The sequence below is a fragment of the Ostrea edulis genome, chromosome 4 (assembly GCF_947568905.1).
Source record: "Ostrea edulis chromosome 4, xbOstEdul1.1, whole genome shotgun sequence".
Taxonomy (NCBI): Eukaryota; Metazoa; Mollusca; class Bivalvia; order Ostreida; family Ostreidae; genus Ostrea; species Ostrea edulis.
Window position 1 is genome coordinate 89,426,642 of NC_079167.1, and position 24,397 is coordinate 89,451,038.

General features: G+C 35.4%; 1 protein-coding gene across 3 annotated transcripts in view; it reads right to left on the minus strand.

Annotated features, from left to right (window-relative positions):
* Nucleotides 1-24,397, minus strand: part of LOC125669227 (uncharacterized) — a 90,740-nt gene that overhangs the window by 30,124 nt on the left and 36,219 nt on the right. For 2 of the 3 annotated variants that reach the window (XM_056164233.1, XM_056164234.1), the window contains 7 exons: nt 18,764-18,895; nt 18,502-18,675; nt 18,197-18,421; nt 15,018-15,230; nt 7,839-7,979; nt 1,525-1,713; nt 7-195 (listed from right to left, as the gene is read on the minus strand). In XM_056164233.1, coding sequence (XP_056020208.1) covers nt 7-195; nt 1,525-1,713; nt 7,839-7,979; nt 15,018-15,230; nt 18,197-18,421; nt 18,502-18,675; nt 18,764-18,895 — 1,263 coding nt within the window. The remainder of the gene's footprint in view (nt 1-6; nt 196-1,524; nt 1,714-7,838; nt 7,980-15,017; nt 15,231-18,196; nt 18,422-18,501; nt 18,676-18,763; nt 18,896-24,397) is intronic. The other variant, XM_056164235.1, reaches the window with a different exon arrangement.

Consider the following 24,397-nt stretch of genomic DNA (forward strand, 5'->3'; position numbering starts at 1 on the left):
TCATACCTTCACAGTTTGGTTGTCTGTTTTCATATATAAATGTAGAGTTTTGTCCACACACAGCTGAAGATGATCCTCTCAATTTGAAGCCAGTATCACACTTGAAATTTATGGTTTCCTTAAATGAGTACTGTGATTTAAGAGGAGTGATGATGGGATTATTTCTGATCCTCCAAGGTTGATTGCATTTAATTGCTTTAAAATAAAAAACATAATATCAATATCATCTCATACCCTGTTACTGTACTGGAACGTCATAACACGAGGAATTTAGTTGATGATATTGATCATATCAAAATTCCATAGCTGTATTCAAAAGTCTAATTAACTTGCAATCAATAAATGCATTGAAAATATCCAGGAAATCAAAGAACATCAGGTCTTCCATCCATTGAAATTCCCATGGGCACAAATGGCACTCCTTTATTAACTGACCTCTTTTTTAAAGGTAAACTGAGTTAAATCCGTCTGTCGTCTGACCGTCCGTCCGTAAACTTTTCACATTTCCATCTTTTCCAGAACCAATGGACCAATTTCAATCAAACTTTATATAGATCATTAATGGGGAAAGAAGATTGTAGTCTACTCAAATGAAGGGTCGTGTCTCCTTCAAAGGAGAGATAATCACATACTTAAATCAAACATTAAAGGCAAAGATAGGGTGAGATCATTTCAAAATCTTCTTTTCAAGAATCACTGGTTCACAAAAGTTGAAAATTACGTGAAAGAAACGTCACTGATAGGTGTGTTTTCATTGGAAATTACCTTCTGATACTAATTTTTATTCAATTGGAAGAAATTTTTCAACCTGGCAAATACCATAGTTGAAATTTTGTCTCAAAGGTACAAAGTGGGGCGAAATTCAGTAAAGATCAAATTCATGCACATGTATGGAGTTGTGTTTTTTTTTAAACTCTAGATAATCAGCAATTGGTTTCCTAAAAACAAAGTGACATGGGATTTGAGTTAACAGTATATATGGAAATCAAGGACAATTCTTTTGTATAAAAGCACTTAAGATTTTATTCCAAGCGTAAACCATTACAGAAAGTTGGGGTTCGGGACGTGTTCTTTCTCTACGGCATTGTGAATTTTCACGGAAGCATTATTTAAGCTTCGACTACGTGAGGATTCTTGTATAGTCAGTATTTTGAAATTTCCATGGTCACTATAATTATCTAATTTGAAAATCCAATCTGTTGTTAGGTTGACCTGTCTAAAGTGTTTTAAATAACTTGTTATACGGTTCTTTACTATTGATTGTGACTACAGACATCTCCATTTACCTGATTAAGAATTAGGTCACCGTCGGTTGAGACCGGTCAACAGGGGATCCTTATGTCTCCTCGGCACCTGATCCCATCTCTGATGTTTTCAGGGACCCATATTTGCCTTGTTCTCAAATTAGTACTCCTTATAGTATTTATTCGATTAATCGCTGTTAGTCATCTTCACTTTTCATACTGGTTGCTTATTTGATAAAACAACGAAAGCGGGGGACATATATATTTACTAACAGCATACCTTCACAGTTTGGTTGTCTGTTTTCATATATAAATGTAGAGTTTTGTCCACACACTGCTGAAGAAGATCCTCTCAATTTGAAGCCAGTATCACACTTGAAATTTATTGTTTCGTTAAATGAGTACTGTGATTTAAGAGGAATGATGATGGGATTGTTTCTGGTCCCCCAAGGTTGATTGCATTTAATTGCTTTAAAATAAAAAACATAATATCAATATCATCTCATACCCTATTACTGTACTGGAACGTCATAACACGAGGAATTTAGTTAATGATAATGATCATATCAAAAATTTCATAGCTGTTTTCAAAAGTGTAATTAACTTGCAATCAATATATGCATTGAAAATATCCAGGAAATCAAAGAACAACAGGTCTTCGATCCATTGGAATTCTCATGGGCACAAATGGCGCTCTTCTATTAACTGATCTCGTTTTTTTTTTATAGCTAAACCCGTCTGTCGTCTGACTGTCCGTCCGTGAACTTTTCACATTTCCATCTTTTCCAGAACCAATGGACCAATTTCAATCAAACTTTATACAGTTCATTAATGGGGAAAGAGGATTGTAGTCTACTCAAATGAAGGGTCATGTCTCCTTCAAAGGAGAGATAATCACATACTTAAATCAAATAATAGAGGAAAAGATAGGGTGATATCATTTCAAAATCTTCTTTTCAAGAATCACTGGTTCACAAAAGTTGAAAATTGCATGAAAGATTTCTAAATAGTGCATCTTCAAGGTTTTCATTTTAAATCATGCCCCCATGGGTGGGGTTGGGCCACAGTAGGGGATCAAAGTTTCACATGCGAATATATGAGAATTGTTTTTAAAATCTTACAAAAAAAAAAGCCACTGGTCCAGAAAAGTTGTAGATGAAAGCTTACAGCTATAGAGTAGATCCAAGTTTGTGCAAATCATGATCCCGGAGGTAGGGTAGGGTCACAACAGGGGATCATTATATATATCATTATATATGCTGTACCGCATAAGTTTTACATTATGACCCCTGAGTCGAGGCCTCTGCTGGTGGACTGTTAGTCGCCGAGGGTCTCTACAGCCCAGTAGCTAAGTACTTCGTTACTAGCTTGAAAATACGAATGTATATTTAATTGCTGTGATAAAATTTAGAAATTCATTTCAAAATTAAGGATTATCCCCCTCATGCATAGCTCTTATCCTTAGACGAATTTGACTCCACATTTTTGGCACTCTGTTTTTCCCTAAAATAGCTCTTAGGGCCTACAAGTTTACTTTTATTTCGGATTTCAAAAATTTCGGTTGAGTATCACTGAAGAGACATTATTTGTCGAAATGCGCATCTGGTGCATCAAATTGGTACCGTATAGGATTTACATAGGGGAAATCTTTAAAAAGTATATCTTGAACTATTTACGTTGGGGATTTCATATTTTGGATAAACATTCTTTACGGAAGACCTTTCAATGGTGTATGACCTTGTGACATTGACCAGGAAGTTTGGCCTACTTTTCATAAAAATTTCATATTCAATATGTGTTGAACTATTTAAGATATATCTTTCCTATCTTTCATATACATTTCTTGTAGCAAAGCCTTTCTTTTCGTTTCATGACATTTGACCTTGTCATCTTGTGACCTTGAAATCGGAGTTTGACCTTTTAAGAAAACATAACCCATGATATATATCCGGAAATATTTTCGGTAGCGCTTTCGTATTTTGTATATAGATTCTTCAAGGCAAGGCCGCGTGACACGATTTTTTTACCTTTGAGTTTGACCTACTTTTGAAAAACCCTGACCTATTCAATACATCCTGAAGGTTTTAAGGTAGGGCTTTTATATTTTGTATATGGGTTCTATATGAGAGGACCTTTCACTTCATAACATGACCTTTGATTTTTTGATTTGATCTACTTTAAAAAAAAACCCGTAACCTGTTAAACATCTTCAGAATTAGAGAGCTTTTAAATTTTGCATATATATTCTTCATGACAAGACTATGTCATACTTTAGTCATTGACCTGAAAGTTTGATCTACTCTTAACAAAAGTTTTACCTCTTCAATATCTTAGATAGAGCTTTCATGTTTGATCTTTTTTGTTTGGACGTATACGTTTGTATAATATATATAAATGACTTGATCCTGTACACGATACGATATGTTAATTATTTGGAATTTTTCAAATTTGTTTATTGATTCAATTCAATTTTACTGTTGTAGTTTTAAAATCTACTACATCCGTATCCTCATTGTCATATCTCATTTGTTCTTGTTTCACGCATGTGTAATGAATAAGTCCTATTGTGCATAAGCAAAGGCAAAAATACGAGGTCAAAGACATGATCGTGCAAAAAAGCAATGCCCCCCCCCTCCGTCGTCTTTACGTGTTTGTTCTTTTGCCCTTACATTTTGTACCCTTAAGACCGACAGAACTAATGGTCTGCTTAGAATGGTATGTTGTTATATATCAAAGTCCTGACAGTACTGAATGACGGCGTGGGTTGCGACAGGCTTCACTCAGGTGAACTTAAAACACTAGAGATAGTACTTCCTTGTCTGAATGAGAAATCATTAATGGTAATTCATTTAGTAGTAATAATTCAATAATGGTAAAACCGGTTGTAAGAGTCCATAAATAGTTTATTAAATTCATAAGAAGCACGTACATTTGGTTTAAAAAGCAGTTTCCAAAATTGAATTAAGATCATGCCTTTTAAATGAGCAAATTCGTTTTCTCAAGAAAATAAAGGAACATTAAACTCATATTCTTGCACTGTTTTCCTCTTCAGCTGATACCGAATATTTCAGACCTTTAAGAATGATCACCTTGTAAATTGGAGAATGGCAATAGAGTTTGTGGTCTTTCCATTTCGAAATATCCATATTTTTCTAGCATGTTGTGGCACTCAAAACTTAGTTCTCAAATAATATCTAGAAATTATTCATGTGTTTAAAGTATTTTCATATGACGCGATATTCAATAATTGTCTGAAATCTTGGAATTTTCAATCACGAATTCTCAACTAAAAGAATGTTAGAGTTATCAAAAAGTTATCTAAAGTAGATTCGATCAGAGTATAGGGTCCCGTGGAAATCCGCGTTAGAATATGTCCTCAGTACCCCTTGCTTGTCGTAAGAGGTGACTTAAATTGGGCGTTCCTTCGGATGAAACCGCAAAAACCGAGGTCCCGTATCACAGCAAGTGTGGCATGACAAAGCAAAGACCGTAAGCGCCGCAGCCCTTCACCGGCAATGGTGACGTCATCATATGAGTGAAACAATCTCGAGGTATGCTACACCAGAAAAATTTGATATAGATGAAAATGGAGGATGTGTACAACAATATTTTGAAAGTGAAAACTTTCAATTTTACTTTATTTAGTAAAAAACTGCAGTTTTAGTAGAAACCAATCTGAAACAAATTTTAAAACCCCTGCTGGATTCGAACCCGCGATCTACAGTTCAGCAGTCGACGTGCTACTCAGCTAGCGATGATCTTTCGAACGAATATACATTTGCTGATATCTATATTTTCATCCAGGTTTTAAAAGGAAGTCAGCCATTATGACGATGTAGAGTAACCCCTTAAACAATATTTAACCAACAGAGTATAGGGAGGATGTACAACTTAAAACGACTATGCAAAAATTAGCTAGAAGCATTTCAACTAATCAGCATTAGTTAAAGGATGAACTTTACAAGCATCGAGAAAATCTCTTTATTTGGAAACAGGTTGGGGCAGTTTCAAATTAGGGGGAAAAACCCACCATGAATAAAAACAATACATAAAGTGGACCAGAATTTGACTTCAAACAATATCCTGCTGACATTACAACATAAGAAACATTGCTAAATTGCATTTACCTAAATGTAAATCTTTAAAAAAAATCTTGTGTACCAACTGTTGTAAAAATTTTAATGGAGAAGATTAGTGCTTATAGAGAGTTAGCGTGATTAATTCTACACAATGAGTGCTGTGAAATCTTATTTACATGTCTAATTGAATATTAATGAATCGCGTATTATGGAAAAGTATTTTACAGATATAAATCGAATTCCCTTACTCTATTCCGCAAAGGACAACTAAAGTTTTCCCGACTTTTATGACGCTTGGTTATTGGAAAGTTTGTCTTGAACTTTTGGGGGAAATGTTTAAAACAAACTGAAATTCTACAACATGTGGTGTGATTTTTCGAACTTCTTAATTACAAATTTTCTCCAAAACACATATACACCAAATTATCAATTGTGGTTATATGATTCAATTCACAAGTGAAATTTGGGAAAGTTCCCGGTTGTTTCCCCACTAAAATAAAATGAATGTACTGTCGAACTCATGAACGAAGTTCTTGCATTTATCAAGAGGAAAATGAATGTGGTCATTCACGCTAATTCCACTTCAATTACTGCGATTAGATGCTAGCACAAAGCAATTGTCGCCGTTATCAACGTTGACCAATTGATTCCATTTTGATTTGAACTATCCATGGAACTTATATACAATTATCATAATATCATAACTTGCGGTTCTTTATCTTTGGCTGGAGGAAACTCCCCGCTTTGCGTAATGCGTACAGAGACACCGAATTCACGAGGTAAAAGGGATACTTGTTTCAAAACTGTGTCATGTAGACTTGATCCGATGGGCTTGGTAAGTTGGAGTATTTGTTCAACATCGTTCTGTATACCCTCAATTACATGTAAATCAACAAACTAACAAACAAATCATAAGACCAACCGGCAACGGCAATTAATATCAATATGATTTACTCTACAAATTACCAATGATTTGAAAATTTAAAAAAAGTAAAGTTGAAACAAGAAATCGCCCAATTCAAACAAATTACAACTGCTCATGGAAAATAGATCTTTATAATTTTAAATTAGATAATCAACATTTTGAAAGTAAGTGTACTGTGCATTATATCCATTGAATAAAATGTTATATATACTCTGTGTGATGCCGTGAATACACACCGGGACATTCAGTGGACACGTCGTCTTCTACGGAGGACATTCAGATTGGAGGGTAGCAGCGAAACCGCAACTTAAAAGGCGCCGACTATCGATTGCAATGCCGTTATCTTATGCATATTTATGAAACGAGTAATATAACATACCAGTATTTCGGGATTATCTTTGCGTAAATAGCAAAAAATGTTATTAGAAAAACTTTTCAAAAACTGTTTACAATCATATACATATGATTTTGATAATATAAACAAATCTATTTTTATGATTTTTGGCCAACAAAATTCGAATGTAGTACAGAGAGTCACAGGACAAAAAGTCACGGACAAAATTACCCAATAAGAAATTTTATGAAAGTAGGACAAAATGTCACAGGACAAAAAGTCACAGTTTTATAAGAAAATAAGACAAAAAGTCACAATTAAATTTTTTTTTATGAAAGTAGAACAAAATGGCACAGGACAAAAAGTCAGTTTATAAGAAAATGAAAAATATTGATTTTTGATATATATTTGAAAACATACCTGTTCGTTTTGTAAAGTTTAAGAAAATATTTATGCAAAATATTTTCTATGAGATTTTGATAATAAATATAAAATTGTTATTCCTTTTATCATATTCATTGTAAAATATTTTGATTTTTAAAAAGAGATTTTTTATTGAGATAAAAAAAAGCTTTATGATCATTTGGTTTAGTATACCCGGTACTACATATTAATGCTTGTCAAAACAAACTCTGATGGCAGAATTATGGTTGGCTTCCTTTCACTCCAGATTATTGTCAAAACAAGAAGCAAGAATAATAATTGCTATATAAACAAGTTAATGATGTTTCCTTTCTTATTATCTAATAATGAACTGAAAGTGCTAAATGTGGCAAAATAAAACACCAATAATAATGATGACATGTATTCTCTTCTACCTCCCATCCACTGTAAGAAATGTCTGGTGTCTGAACAACAGCTTTAGTGAGCATTTAGGTACCACCTGTTATTGTTAACTTAAAGGTATATATAGGGTCTCATTTGCTAAGTCATCATTGTGACTTTTCCTACCTATTTTGTGACTTTTGTCCAGTGACGTTTTGTCCTGTGACTTTTTATCCTATCTGATCCAAAGTCATCAATGTGACTTTTTGTCCTACGGATTTTGTGACTTTGTCCTGTGACTTTCTGTCCGTATACCCAAAATTCTGCCGCTAGGGTCCCCGTGTATATACAGTGACGCCCATTGTGGCGATAGCATAAGACAGTGGCTATACACAGCCACCGTCTAAAAATTAAACACTTATTTGTAATATTATAAGGTAACATTTGTTTTAAGTAGATATTAGGTTTTGATTGATAATTCATCGATTTACCTTCCTCGCAGTACTTTCCTTTCCATCCAGAAATACACTTAGGACACGTAAACTCATCATTTAGACAAAATTCAGTTGGTACGCAATTGTTTGGACAATAGCTAATGCAGTCATCAACACCATTTTCCAAGGGTCTGCAAGCTGTCGAAGGAAAGTTTTTAATGAATCATGATGGTTTTATAATGACACAATGGTATAAAATAAATCATCGACGTTTAATGCATTGTGTTTAACAAGGAATAAATGTCATGTTTGAGTGAAAAGCATGCAGAAGAGTGGTTCTCCTGCGACATATAAACCCAATGGATATTTTTTTCAAATACCTTAACATTTTTCTATTGCATATATAACTATGTTACTATGTGTTTGTTAATTATGAATTACAATGAATGACATGACAGCTAGCTCGCAGTAAATTAAGTTGTTCATGAGCAAAATCTCGAAATTTGGGGTGAAGGCCATAAAGATGATGAATATTAAATAATCTGAGTTTAATTGCCATGCTCTCGTCAAGATGGCATCTGTATATGTAGTGTGATGAATACAACATCAATAGATTAGTCATACATCTGAGAAGCTAAATACTTAAAGGGAAAGGCAACCCTAACCACATATTTGCTGTTATGAATAAAGTATTACTTACTGATATCGTAATTGACAGTCTTTAACAACAAAAATCCTTGCTTAAAAATTATTTCAATATTAATCTATCATGTATTTTAAATTACCCGCCGCTAACAGAGTGGATATTGGAGTTTAATTTATGACGTCACACAGTCTATTCCGGTTTATTTCATCAGCAGCACTGTAAACATGACAAGTCACGAACAGTTAAGTTTGGAGTCGTATAGATTTGAGCCCGTTCTTTCGCAAGAAGAAATTGAGAAAAGAAGACGTTCGATCGAGTCGCAGACAAAGCAGACGGTAAACGTTCTTCATACAAATGCCTTGAACCTCAACTTGTCATTACACAAATGATGGATCCATAGTTTACGTAGTCTTTTCTTTTCAAATGACTTGGTTGGGTCGGGAATTTCGAAAAAACAACAACAACCCAACCTTTCTTTACATCTCCCCTTCGCATTAGTGTAATTAACTGCTTGTGAGGAAGGCATCAACCTATTTATTCGTAAAATCTACCACATGCACATCTTTGATGATCTCACAAGTGCTTGGGTTCAGGACCCCCACCCCTCCGAATAAGCTTCATGAGTTGATTTAATTCATTTTTTTGTTGAAAATATTTCTAATGCATGTCAACGTCTTGCATACCCATAAAGTCCAAATTACATGTAATTCAAAACAAGCCCTTTTAAAAAAAAATACCCTCACTGGTTATTATAAGTTCTGTTATAATAACCAGTGAGAGTATTTTTTTAAAGGGCTTATTTTGAATTATTTTGGACTTTATGGGTATGCAAGACGTTGTTGACATGTATTAGAAATATTTTCAAGAAAAAAAAATTAAATCAACTCATATAGCTTATTCGGAGGGTGTGTGTGTGTGTGTGTGTGTGTGTGTGTGTGTGTGTGTGTGTGTTCTGAACCCTGGGGATGATCTTAGAATCTCATCAAAACCGGAACAGACGGTGTGACGTGAAAATTATTGATTTTTGTGGTCTTAAATACAAAACAGTTACACATCATGGTAGCCTCTATAGATTGCGGGAATTTCAATTGTTGACGTTTTCAAATTAGTACTGAAGCTTATCTAGGCCATATATCAACAGAATTGTATGACAAATCTTTATCATATAATTAATCCTATCATTTACCATGTAAAAATCTTTTGGGTTGCCTTTCCCTTTAAGCATGACATTGTATCTTGCAGTTAGTGAAGATCATTGACTATATATATAAAAAATAACGCTTTAGACACATCAAAACAAAAGTGCGTACTATCTATCTTCTGTGTATAGCAAACCACTAGCTAACAAAGCTTGTAACAACATTGTCTCACTATTACACACGCATTTTAAACGAATTTGGTATTCATTCTACATTTTGTAATCGTACTTATATGTAAACTTTCCTTTCAAAAGATGAAATTCTTCGAAACCATGCTTCCGTTTCATACACATTTAATATTCCAGTAAATGGGAAAAATGACAATGAGTTACCGTACCTATAAACTTCACAAAAACCCTTACAAACATAGATACATAGCTGGATCCAGTCAATGTTCTACCAAGCCCATATCTATGCTCCTCATGAATATTTTAACGGCTGTGAAGGAGAGACTTCAAAAGTACTTTGCCACAACATATGCCAGATGAGATTTAAACCAAATGTGAATATTACAAAAAATCTTTAATTTTATTTTTAGTAAATATGAAATCATAAAACGTTTCTCTAATCAATATCAAAACGTCTGATATTTTCACACTTTACGCGACCATTCCTCACGATATATCAGAGACTAGGCTTATTTGATATCACAGACAGTTGCTTTTTCACAAAAATGGAAAAAGAAATATTCATATTTAGTGATCAGTCATTCAAAAAATTATGTCATGAAACACCACTCCGATTTTACACCCACGTACTCTGAAGTTGATATTTCTAAAAGTACTGGATTTCTCCATAGTCTTTGGTGATCGAGTCTTCCAACAATCTGTTGAAATTTCCTTGGACACGAATTGTCCTCCTATATTGACTGACCTGTTTATAATCAGACGAGGAAGAATTTATTCAAAAGTGTCTGAATGAGACGGAAACATCTCTTAAGGCGACCTTCAACTCAATATTTTGATATGTTGACGACGCTTTACACTTTAACGATCATGGAAATTCATTCATATATCGTTTCGATATATCCCGTAAACTCAAAATAAAAGACAGCACGTCTTCTTATCTGCTTCATATCTAAATATTTCATTAAACATAAACTGTAGATGTCAAGGGCAAACTAACAACTCAACTTTATGATAAACGGGATAATTTCAACTTCTCCATTGCCATATTTATGTGGCAATATTCTATTATCACCTGTATATGGTGTTTATATCTCTCAACTGATTAGATACACAGGAGCTGCATATGGTCAGTTTTGAAATCGAGGCAGGCTACTGAGAAACAAATTGATGTTACAGAGGTTTCAACAGTCTCGTTTAAAGTCGCCATTTTGCAAATTTTATGGCTGTTATAATGATGTAGATTGCCAATACAGTCTATCATTAGGTCAAATGTTGTCTTTACACACTGAATGTGACTACAGATTACTCTGTTTACTTGATCAAGATATAGGGCTCACAGTGGATGTGACATGTCAACAGGGGATGCTTGCTTCTTGAAGGCACTTTATCCTACCAGGCATATTCTGGGGTCCGTGTCTACCCTACTCTTAATTTTGCATTGCTTAATTGAGTTATGAGATTGATCAGTGTTCACAATCTTCATTATTTCATTTAACAAGTAATTATAAATCAGCTAAACACAAAACAGGAAGGTGGAGAGTAGGCGGGAAGCGGATATGACGTTTATTGATAGCAATATACCATTATCACCTTTATAGTTCTTATGTCTCTCGACTGACTCGATATACATACGCATCTTCTGCGTATGATTAGTTTTTAAGTCGAGATAGTGTACTGACAAATACGTTGATATTACAGGGGTTTCAACAGTGTCGTTTAAAATTAGCATTTCGCAAATCCTATCGTCGATATAACGATGCAATTTACAATTCAACTTGTCATAAAATCGAATGCTATCTGACGTGTGTCATACCAATTGTAAATTCATTCTTTACATACTAATTTCGACTACCGATTATTCCGTTTACCTGATCAAGATATAGGGCCCACGGTGGATGTGACAGGTCAACAGGGAATGCTTACTCCTCCTAGTACCTGACCCGGCGTCTTAATCTTAAAGGAATTACAATATCAATCACTGTCGTTATCTTCATTTTTTCCATCCCGATCAAGATATAGCGCTCACAGCGAGTGCGACCAGTCAATAGGGGAGGGTTACTCTTCCTAGGCACATCTAGTGTATAAAGGGGTACTTGTTTACTCGATTTTTAATTTTGCATTCTTTATAGGACTTTTCGTCACATCTTACATCGAAGAGGTAGAGGAAAAGACACGTACTAGACGACTCTTGTTTTTAAACTCAGTTTCGTCTCTTTTACATTCTATATCAAATGACTTCAAAAATTCAATTTGGAAGTAAAGATGAAGTTGATGTCTCATGATTTCTTGTACAAGTAATGTTTTTTACCCTTTCAGTAATTCGATAAAAGAGAAATTTTAGATACCCACACATAATAGAACAGATTAATATAATGAAGGATAAAGAAACGCATATCCTTAAATTCAACAGTAAAAATCAAATCGGGCAAATTAATGAATGATAAAAGTAAGGTGTGTGTTGATAATGGTCTCTTTATTGATACTAGTCACCAAAAAACTCAACCGTCCGTGACTTTCCTGATATTGTATTCTTTGTTCATGCCCTTTCATGAAAAGCGTGGGGGTTTTCAAACACACTTATTGCTGATAAAACAAGTTACAATGTTCCATAATTTTTCAACTGGGTGTTCGTGTTCTCAATTTTCTTTCCTTTTATCCCTCATTCACATAGCATGGTTTGGAAATGAGAGGATGTGTACTTTGGCAGCAATGACTGTAGCGAAGTGGACGGCCTCGAGCAACAATGCTTCTGGAGAACCGAGAAGTGCACCTCTTACATTTGCGGGACAGGGGTAGGACGGCTGTATATACTCAAGCTGTTTTCCTGAGAGGGACCACTAAGAGTACAATCAGACAACAAACTCAAATAATTCAGCAGAAGAGGAAGGAGACCATACGTGCGGAGTGTGTAACTCTATTGGCTGCTAAATATATTCCCCATCTCGTTTTAGCATGCGATATGGAAGGAAAATCGAATTTATAGATGAGTCCATGTTTACTCTTTTTCGGGCAGATGGCCGAAAACGTGTTAACGGAAGACATTTTGCTAGAATATGCGTAGTCGAAATAGATCACTTTGGTAGGGGGTCCGTCATGGTGTCAGGGGCATTAACTTTGCGCAAAAGATGCCCAGCGTAATGCTTTTTAGGAAATTTGAATGTACAATACCGCGATCGCAACTTTTTCATTGTTGTGTCTTATGTTGAGCAGCATCAACTCAAACTACAAATTGATGCTCGTGTATGTCGCGATTTCCACATAACATTGACGCACTTCATTGGCCACCATGTAGTCCAGACCTCTCGCTCGGAAATTTCTGAGATGAAATTGACCGGCGTATTTGACGTCGTCCCTAAATACCCGGTAATCTTTAGGAAACGACTGATCCAATAATTGAGCAATGAGACAAGCTTCAACAGTGTACTATCATAAGAAACGTTGACCCGAGAATTACACACCCGCTATTAGCTTTTGCATTGTTATATTGCAATAATATCAAATCCAACTAAGCCGTATTGTCATTTCTAGACTTACTGTGCCAAACTTGTTGGTAAAATTTATTAAATGATGGATTATATCGTCATGTCCTTTTCAGTTGATTGAAAACAAGCACGTGTTGCACCACTTTTTAAAATCGGGGGATGAATGTTTAGTTAAAAGAAAGGCGAAGATAACGAACAGTGATTAATCTCATAACTCCTATAAACAATACGAAATAGTTAGTTGGGCAGTACAATACAATATAGATAGTTGGGCAAACACGGCACCATGACACACCAGAGGTGGGATCAGGTGCCTAGAAGGAGTAAGCATCCACTGTCGACCGGTCACACCCGCAGTGAGCCCTATATCCTGATCAGGTATACGGAGTTATCCGCACTCAAAATCAGTGTACCAAGAAAGGTCTAACAATCGGTATGAAACAAGTCAGTTGATTGATTGTATCTAGCTTAACGTCTCGCTTGAGAAGTTTTAATTTTTCACTGATATGGAGACGTCACCAAGACCGGTGAAGGGTCCCAAATTTAGGCCTTTGCTCGGCGCTTACGGTCATTGAGCAGTGAAAGTTCTTTAGCGTGCAACACCTACTGTGACACGGGACATCCGTTTTTAAGGTCATCTCCGAGGACCCGTGACATTTGCGGAGCGTTTGGCGATGGAACTATTATTATATATGAGTTATGAGATTGATCACTGTTCGTTATCTTCACCTTGCATATGCCTGTTTTAACGACTTAGGTCTGTCGCGGCCGGGATTCGAACCCCGGCCTTCCGCATGCGGGGCGAACGCTCTAACCTCTCGGTCACCGCGGCGTAGAAACACATCAGACAGCATTTGACCCAATGATAGGTTGTATCGGCTAACTATAACGACCATAGAATTTGTGAAATGCTGACTTTAATCGAGACTGTTGAAACCCCTGTGCCATCAACTTGTTTGTCAGTAGCTTGCCTCGATTTAATAACTGACCATACGCAGAACAAGCTCTTGCGTATCGAATCAGTTGAGATATATAAACACCATATACAGGTGATAATGGGATATTGTACATAGATATGGGAAGTTGACGATGGAGAAGCTGAAATCATCCCGTTTGTCATACAGTTGAACAGAAGCAGAAGTTGACGACTCTGTGAAGTCTTTTATTATGAGCTCACAGGGATATATACCGATTGTTGATAGACGAAACGTCGTCAATATATCTAAATGTCGAATTGAAGGCCACAACAAGATATTTTTTCTTCTCACGTAGATTTTGAATAAATTCTGCTTCATATGAATATAAAAATGTGTTTGCCCAATTATCTATATTGCTTACAGGAGTTATGAGATTGATCACTGTTTGTTATCTTCACCTTGCATACAATACACATCTTAAACTGATCTATATCTATCTTTTATATGATATTTCTATGACTTTCAAAAATACTTCTAACAATTATTTGATCAAATTATTATAATATAGTAATATGTATTTATATATAAATTACATATATACCTTACATAAAAGTGATTTTGATATACATTGAATTCAATGAGCCCCTGGCACCATTGGTGAGAATTATGCGGGGGTATGTGAGGATATTTTATCCAAACTAACATTGTATACTTTCAAATAAATGTATAAATAAAGGCCTTTTCATTATAATTATTATAAATTAAGTAACAGATGCACACCGCATATAGATTATTAATTTGAACAAATTAGACATTAGATATGCGTTTCTTTTTCCTTTCTATATATGCAAAGATTGAACATACCTAGTACATACACTTCACAGAGACTTAATATCTTTTCTGGTGTATCTCTAGCATCAATGACAATCACATTTACAGGTTCCGGATTCCAATATCGTGAATCGATCCAAATATCTTTTCTTTTCAGTGCTGGGTGTACAGTAGTATCATTATAAATGAGTCGCATTGCCTTGTCTCTTTGCATTCCATACAGGAGAAATTTATTAATTCTGTTTGCTGTAAATAAACTCATAAATAAGATAATCTTTACAAATTAAATGCAATTGCAATTTATATGTGTGACTCATAGATAATTGTATAAATTAAACTTTTAAAGAAAAATAGAAATGATTACTTAACAAGAGGCCCATGGGCCTAGAATCGCTCTTCTGATACATTGTAGAACAGGCAAAAATTCTCACTAACCAATATTCATCAATTAACAAAGTTTGATGATGGCCTGAAAATTTAAATGTAACTGTCCAAAAGAAGGTCATGGTGACCTACTTTTGGTCGACACATTGAAGACTCAAGATGCATCAACTGACAAGTCAAATAATACCGTATTCAAATATAGCCGTCAATTTCTAAAAGAAGGCCACAGTGACATATTTTTTGGTCGACACACTCCAAAGACTCAAGATGCATCAACTGACAAAGTTTGATAATTGAAGTCAAATAGCATCTGAAATATTCATATATTAACGTCAAATTCCAAAAGTAGGTCACAGTGACCTACGTTTTGGTCGACACACTCTGAAGACCCAAGAGCCATCAACTGACAAAGTTTGATGATTGTAAGTTAAATAGTATCTGAAATATTCAAATATAGCCGTCAAAATCCAAAAATAGGTCATGGTGACCTACTTTTTAGTCAACATACTCTGAAGACTCAACATGTATAAACTGACAAAGATTGATAATTGTAAGTCAAATAGTATCTGAAATATTAAGATATAGCCGTCAAATTCCAAAAGTAGGTCACGGTGACCTACTTTTTGGTCAACAAACTATGAAGACTCAAGATGCATCAACTGACAAAGTTTGATTATCCTAGCTTACAAGGTTTGGTGATTCTAAACCTCTGGGTATCTGAAATAACAACCTAAATTGTATTCATAAATGATTAGCCATAAATTCAGAAAGTAGGTCATGGTGACATACTTTTTACATGACGCAGTTCAAGGTCCCATGGTCCATCAACTGACAACTTTTCATTATCATAGGCTCAAAAGTGTCCAAGATATGCATCAAAATCCATTTAATAATAATTACCTGCGAAATTCAAAAAGAAGGTCACCATGACCTACTTTTGAGACAACATGATATTAGGACCTAAGATGCATCAACTGACGAAATTTGATGATCCTAGTCCTTATACTAAGCAAAATATCAAAGTTTTAACAAAACAAAATTTAAGGTCAACTTTGAAGTGGCCTTGAGACCACACCCTTCCCCCCAGGATGATGCCTTGAACAATTTTTTTTTATCTACAACCTATCCTCATCCTTATGCATAAGTTTGGTGATAATTTGCCCAGTGGTTCTTGAGAAGAAATTTTTTAGCAACCACTACTTTTGTTTGCATTTTCCTAATTATCTCCCCTTGTTAAAGGGTCACAACTCTAGTTTTAGTACAAATGAAAGCCCTTGGGCCAAAGATACCCTGTGACAAATTTGACAAAATTGGCCAAGAGGTTCTTGAGATATAGACGTTTTCCCCAAAAAGTTGACGCACACCGCACGCCAGGGTGGGGGTGGGGGTGGGGGGGGGGTGGGGGGGGGGGGTAAGTTGACTTCATCAATAATGCCTAAAATTTCTTGACAAGTAAATCAAAAATAATAATAATCCAAAGCTTGAGAAGGAAGGCGGCAAGGATTGCTCTTTCAGTTCCATTCACTGGCTAAATTTTACATTTCCACTACCATTCACGACAATGCTGTTTTTTTAAAGAGGGGGGGGGGGGGGGGGGCTATCCGACTATATATCTATACCTGCACGTAAAAATAATGTACTAATAAGAGGAGACAGACCCATTGTTGCTACAAGCCTGATGATTGTTTTAGTGCTCATTTGAGTAGTTGAAGTGCAAGAAGAGGTGTAAGTTCATGTACACAAAATCTAACTTTCAAAAGATTGAATCACACGCGAAAAAAAAATATTTAAACTAAAATATTACACTAGAGATACCAATTCAACAATCGTTACTTATTGGCACCTAGTGTACATTTAGCAACAAGTAGTTTTGTTCAGTGTGAAACGATAAATTGATAATGTACATGCATGCGTTGGTTTTACATGTGTTTTAGGCATGTCGTATTGCATGTTTTTTTGGGGGGAAGGGGATTTTGAGGGTGTGTTTTGGTTGCCGAAAATATTGATAAAGATTAATAATGAAGAATTGTTGATATACTATGAACATCATGATTCTGATCTAAAGAAATCGAGGACTAGTATACATACTTTATTACATCATGACCATGCATTACTTGCTAGAAAACCACACAAGGGACACATATAAATGTAATTAGTAAAATAATTTGTTCAATTATGCTATTTTTAAGTCATTACATTGAATTCTTAGAAAAATTCCTTAACTGGCAATTTATTACAATCTAGAATTGTAAATTTTCTATATATGTCTGGGGGAAATAACTCGCATAGCGTTATGAAAAATGTAGGCCATTGTTTACTTTCTAAATTCAGCTCGCGACGTCACAACATGATCATACATACATGGAAATGACGTGCTTATTTCCTAATCGGAAAATAAATGTATAAATACGAAATAAGTTTGATAACTTTAATTCGACCGACTTAATTGTATAATGTTTATAAAGTGTATAACATATACGTTGATAATAACGCACATACGTTTATCCCAATTCATAATACGCATTTAATACGTCATGTATACAAATAGCTTTAATCAAAGCATGGAAAATTCACATGGAAACAAATGAATCTTTAATTTTGATGAATTTATGGTAAGATTTTTTTTAAATGCACTAGAAGAATTTTACATTCTTTAAATGTCATATCCAAATGTACGCAGGCGTCATCTGCGGTGATAACAAAATTGAATATCTTACAAGTCTAATTTGATAAATATATTCAAATTATATTATTTATATAACGCTGGTGACAGGAATTTTGTCATAGTACATGAAAATCTTCTTTACACGTACAAGTGTATTACTTACCATTGCCTTTTCTGTTTATAATGTGTACTGATATTACAGAGTAATACTCTCCTAATGTTACGCTCCAGGTCGGATGTGTATCACGCATCATATCTGCAGTATGTGTGCACGTGTCGTTACCAATATATCCACCGCCACCCCAACCGTCCACAGCGTTACCAGATGTCCAATTACCATTATAATTTGATGATTGTCGTGTTGATTTCCAAAGAGCAATGTTTTTACCTAAAGTTTATACATTATAATGCAATTATATGTGCCATTCTTACAAGGTTTAATGAAGCCTTTATACAAATATAGCATACCTCCGAAAACCTCTATTTCCTTCACATCAAGATCTTTATTGAAATCAAGGGTCAAGGTATTCGTTCTTACTACACGGCTGAAGTACACCGTTGCTGTTCTCGGAACTCTTCCAGTGTAGCAAACGACACTTTGGTTGTCTTTTATAACTACATCCGCTGATAATCCTGAAAAAACTACAACATTTAAAAAAAATTAATTTCACTAGAGACATTGGAATGTCATTATGAAATAGGTGAATGTAAACAATTACAATTGACTTACCATGTATGTTTACAGCCGATATGATAAACATTCCGTTCAAGACGACATGAGCTTTGAAACCAATATTACGATGTGTTAATTGGTTCCCATCAAAAACCATATCTCTATTTAAATCGTTTAAAGCAAGGTTTACTGAAAATAAAATTCATAAGACAAAAATATTCTTGCGGAAACAATGTTATATTCTTATTAATGTAACAGAATATTGAAATGTTCACTAATAGAATCTTTTAGCATGTCATACATTCTTTAAAAGAATTGCAGACAATCAGTTACCATAGTTCATTGCTTGGAGTATTTGATATATTTTAAAAAGTACATAGACTGGTATGAATTTATTTTAAAAAAATAAACGTAACTGTCCAAAGTGAAGACATATTTAATGTAAAACACAGAGAAATTCACTATACAATTGCTAAGTAATGTCAACATATCACGACGTAATCAAGGACATCGGAACCATTATTTCGTCATCGATTCCGTCGCGGTTTTAATATCTAGTATGCCCTACGAGATCACGTTTTCTGCGTTAAATTGGACAACTTTTTCATTAAACGTTACTGTTATATATAGTGAGTCCAGGTACGTAGCGTTGTTTTTCAAAACTGTGGAGTAGGGTGTAAACGAAGGGAATAATCGCCGTCATATTTGTATGAAAACTCTTTTTACCAAGAAAAGCAGTTCTTTCCAAACCCTAAATCGTAAAACAAGAGGCTCATGGGCCACATCACTCACCTGAGCCACCTTGCCCCATATCTAAAGATTTTCTCTATGTATTGGTATGGAAAATTTTGATCCCCTATTGTGGCCCCATGTTACCCTTGAGGGTCATGATTTGAACAAACTTGAAGCTGCTCTATGTCAGGACGCATTCATGTAAATATTAAGTTTTCTGGTCCAGTGATTCTTCAGAAGAAGATTTTGAATGACTTTCCCTATATATTTGTATGTACAACTTTGATCCCCTATTGTGGCCCCATCCTACTCCCGGGGGCATGATTTGAACAAACTTAAAACTACACAATGTCAGGAAGATTTCATGTCAATTTCTACTTTCCTGGCAGAGTGTTTCTTGAGAAGATTTTTAAAGATTTTCCCTATATATATGCATGTAAAAGGTTAATCCCCTATTGTGACCCAAACCTACCCCCCGGAGCCATGATTTGAACAAACTTAAATTTGCACTATATCGGGAAGCTTTCATGTAAAACTCTGTTTTTCTCGCCCAGTGGTTCTTGAGAAAACGATATTTAAAGATTTAAAGATATTTATTCCCATGTAAAATTTAATCTCCTATTGCGGCCCCAACCGAGGACCATGATTTGAACAAACGTGAATCTGCACTATGTCAGGAAGCTTTGATATAAATTTCAGCTCCTCTGGCCCAGTGGCCTTGAAAAGACGATTTTTAAATGACCCCACCCTATTTTTGTGATTATCTCCCATTTAAAGGGGCATGGCTCTTCATTTGAACAAACTTGATAGTCCTTCATCCAAGGATGCTTTGTGCTAAGTTTGGTTGAAATTGACCCAGTGAAGATGAAATTGTAAAAAGTTTACAACCACAACGACGGCGACAACGGACACATTTTGATCAGAAAAGCTCACACGAGCCTTCGAAACAAGTGTTTAGGACTTTATGGAATTTGATCACATGGCCAACCCGTATTTATATCCCGATGGATATTTTAAAATGATACCCTATTACTTATATTTACATTTTTGACCAATAACTATTGCTGAATTGTGTTAACAACACGTTTTCATACATTTCCCATTGTTGACCTACATAACGTTTCGTTCCCGTGGGGATCCGGGTTAAAATAGGTACTCAGTACCTCTTGCTTGTCGTAGAAGGCGACTAAATGGGACGGTCCTTCGGATGAGACCGTAAAAAACCGAGGCCCCGTGTCACAGCAGGTGTGGCACGATAAATATCCCTACCTGCTCAAAGGTCATAGGCGCCGAGCATAGGCCGAAATTGTGCAGCCCTTCACCGGCAGTGGTGACGACTCCATATGAGTGAAATATTCTTGAGACGGACGTTAAACAATATTCAATCAATCAATCAATCGTTCAAAATGACGAAAACACAAAACAAAGTTCCATCAATTGAAGAACGGTTTTAATTATTAAGACGCTGAAAAGCAAGTATATCAACAAAGACATATGCATTAACTCGGGAATATATAATTAAAAACTCTTCCTTTTGTCTAAATTGGTAACTTTGGGAAAACTGATAGAAACGTACTGCGAGAAGGATGCGCAACATTACAGTTTTGCTGCATCCTTTCACTTTTGAAAGTTGAAGACGCAGTTGTTGGAAACCGACTTTGAGAGATATTCTGTGGATATTACGAAGTTAACAGAAGACTGAGTGGGGGAACATGAAGAATAGGGCAGCAGTTGTCAGGTGTAGGCAAATCATTTATAGACAGGACAGAGGACGCAGATGAATATCTTTACAGAAATGACATCGCAGAGGATGTGAAGTATACGAAGGTAAGGGACGGTTTTGATTTGGAGGCTAATTGTTGACAACCATGAGCTCAATGAATGCTTCTGTTGACACGATAAATTTCTGATTTTAGGTTTTCAACGATGCCTCCCTTCGATGCCCCGACATAAACATAATTTGGCTTGTTTGGAAACCGGCATCACTTATGGCTGCAATGACTATTACACGCAGGCAGTGCAGTGTGTAGGTCTTAATAGTAATAATAATAATGATTGGTTTTATATAGCGATTTTTCCAGCTGCTTAAAACGCTTTACAATACATTATTACCCCGAAAAACCTTATATCAATCTAGAACATTCTCAGCTTCCTGGGAAGCATACAGTGTAAGCTGCCGTTACAGGCATTTCTGAGGTGTCATAAAGGAAAGATCTAGTGATGCAAGTATGTCATCGTGTAGCAGAAGGTACAATTATTCCGGATCACCCATACCAAAGTTACCAAATTCAACCATTGTTTACATCAGGATGATCAGGGGTCAGTGTAGCAGATTAAATTATAGACATGCATACGTTAGACATTAGACATTGTTATTATTGACAAAAATCCACTGCTTGGAATACAAGTAAGATCATTAATACGTTTTGTGATGTTGGTTTCGTCTATTGATAGACTTTTCTACTAAGGGGAAGCGATAGCTAGATGTGTATTGCCTTAGTAAAAGTAGTGCCGGTAATCTACTTTTTAACAAAATTAATGTCCATCCACACAGCCGTGACCTGTGTAAACTCCGTATAAGTATCTATACAGTGATTAATTCGCATTGCTCGTTATATAAGAGAAAACTGTTGAAATTGTATATATATATATATATTCTTATTTATCTATATCTACATGTATATATAATAGTAATAATAATAATAATAATAAGAGGTCTATGGACGAAATCACACCTTGGCCCTTGTGATTTTCAAAAGATTTTTTTTTTATCAATATATATTCCCATGAAAAATTGTTGACCCCATATTGTGGCCCCAACCTAGTTCCAAAGGATCACAACATAACCGGAAAATTATGTTATGTTAAATGTACATTCTTTCGAAATACCTCCGGCACTTAACTAAGCAGTGTCTGCTAAAATTTGGCTTAAGAGAAAAACTTGCTTTCATAACTGAGGATAATGTTGCGAATATGGCTGTTGGTGCTCATGAAGGAGATATAATGTGGGCCTGCCTATAGCATGAATGTTTGTGTTGGAATATTATACAAGGAGAAAAAATTCACTAAATTGCTCGCTCTGCTTTAAGATAGTGCATATGGCAGGTATTGTTTTGAAGAAAAAAAGTTGGTCTCCTTGAAGCTGCCAAATCATGTCATTCTGCATGTGAAGACAATATGGAATTCGATGTATTTGATGATATAGAGGTTTTCTGAAGTTTAACCAGGACTTATTGCTGCATCAAGAGATCAGCAATTAAAGACAACAGTTGACAAGGAAAACGTCGACAGTGCCAGATGAAGATTTAAAGAAATGTGATGAATTTGTGCACCGAATAAAAGTCCTATACACTAGTACTTTCACTATATTCGCTCACAAAATACCCCCTATTGGTCATGTACCTGCGATATATGTTTTTATCATTCAATGAAAGGTGAACATAACGAACAGTGATCAATCTCATAACTCCTAAAATCAATACAAACTAGTTCTAATTGTAACGGGGACCGTTACAGATGTTCCCCAAACCTCCCCCAATTAAAAAGTGATGTCCTTGTGAATCTATAGGAAAAAATCATTTTATTTTAGCCTTTAATTACATGTAGTACGTTCAATATGGTCATTTCAGTACCAAGAAATGAAAGAAAGCGTTACACGTGCATACACGCGCACGCGTGTATGATTCCGAATTTTTGTTGATGTCGTTCAACAGGCATTTGTATCATATACCCACAGTATGAATTTCATAACGTTTCCACCAAATATAAGGAAGTTATAGCGATTTTAAAATCGTCCAATCAGAAATCAGCACACGTGCATGTACGTGCTGAGCAGTAATTCTAACCACAGCAATTTGTAAGGAGTACCAAGATACATATAAACCCCTAATATGAATAGAATTTGATGAAAAACAAAAACGTTATCGTCCTTTAAAAATTGAACATTTAAAAAACGTTGCACGCGCATGCGCGTGTGCGTTGGCAATTTTTGTTACACCAACATATAGATACACATATTGTCTACATATGCTGTGAATATCATCTCATTCGCTTCATAAATAAGATAGTTACAAACGTTTTAGCATTATCCAATCAAAATGAAGCGCACGTGCATGCGCGTGCAAATTGGTAATTTTGACCATGTAAATCAGTTAAGGGTCTCAATATCTAGCTATGATATGAATTTCAAGCCATTTCAATGAACAACAAAAAAGTTAGACTGATTCCAAAGTTAGCGTACAAATTTTGTAATGCGCGTGCACGCGCATGCGTGCGCGTGCTGGCAAAATAACTGTTATTTTTCATATGTACAAATGATATACTATCATCCTATTTAGGTTTTATATCGCTTCCTTCAATATTCTGATTTTCCATTTTTTGTACCAAAATTGCAATGCACGTGCGCGCGCGTGCATGCACGTGCAAACAAAATGACTATCACTATGCACATCTACAAACGCTATACTATCATCCTGGAAAGTTTCATATCGATCCCTTTTGTAGTTTCTGAGAACACTACCGGACAAAAAAGTACCGGAGAAAAAGAATAATAATAATAATAATAATAATAATAATAAGAAACAGAGTAAAAACAATATGTTCCCAAACTTTGTTTGGGGAACATAAATATATAGTTGAGCAAACACGGACCTTGGACACACCAGAGGTGGAATCAGGTGTCTAGGAGGAGTAAACATCCCCTGTCGATCCGTCACACCCGCCGTGAGCCCTATATTCTGATAAGGTAAACGGAGTTATCCGTAGTCAAAATCAGTGTGCCAAGAACGGCCTAACAATCTGCATGAATCACGTCAGACAGCATTTGATCCAATGATAGGTCGTATTGGCAAACTAGATTGTCATAACAACCACAGAATTTGCGTAATGCTGATTTTTAAAGGAGATTGATGGAACCCCTGCACCATAAACTTGTCAGTAGCCTGCTTTGATTTAAAAACT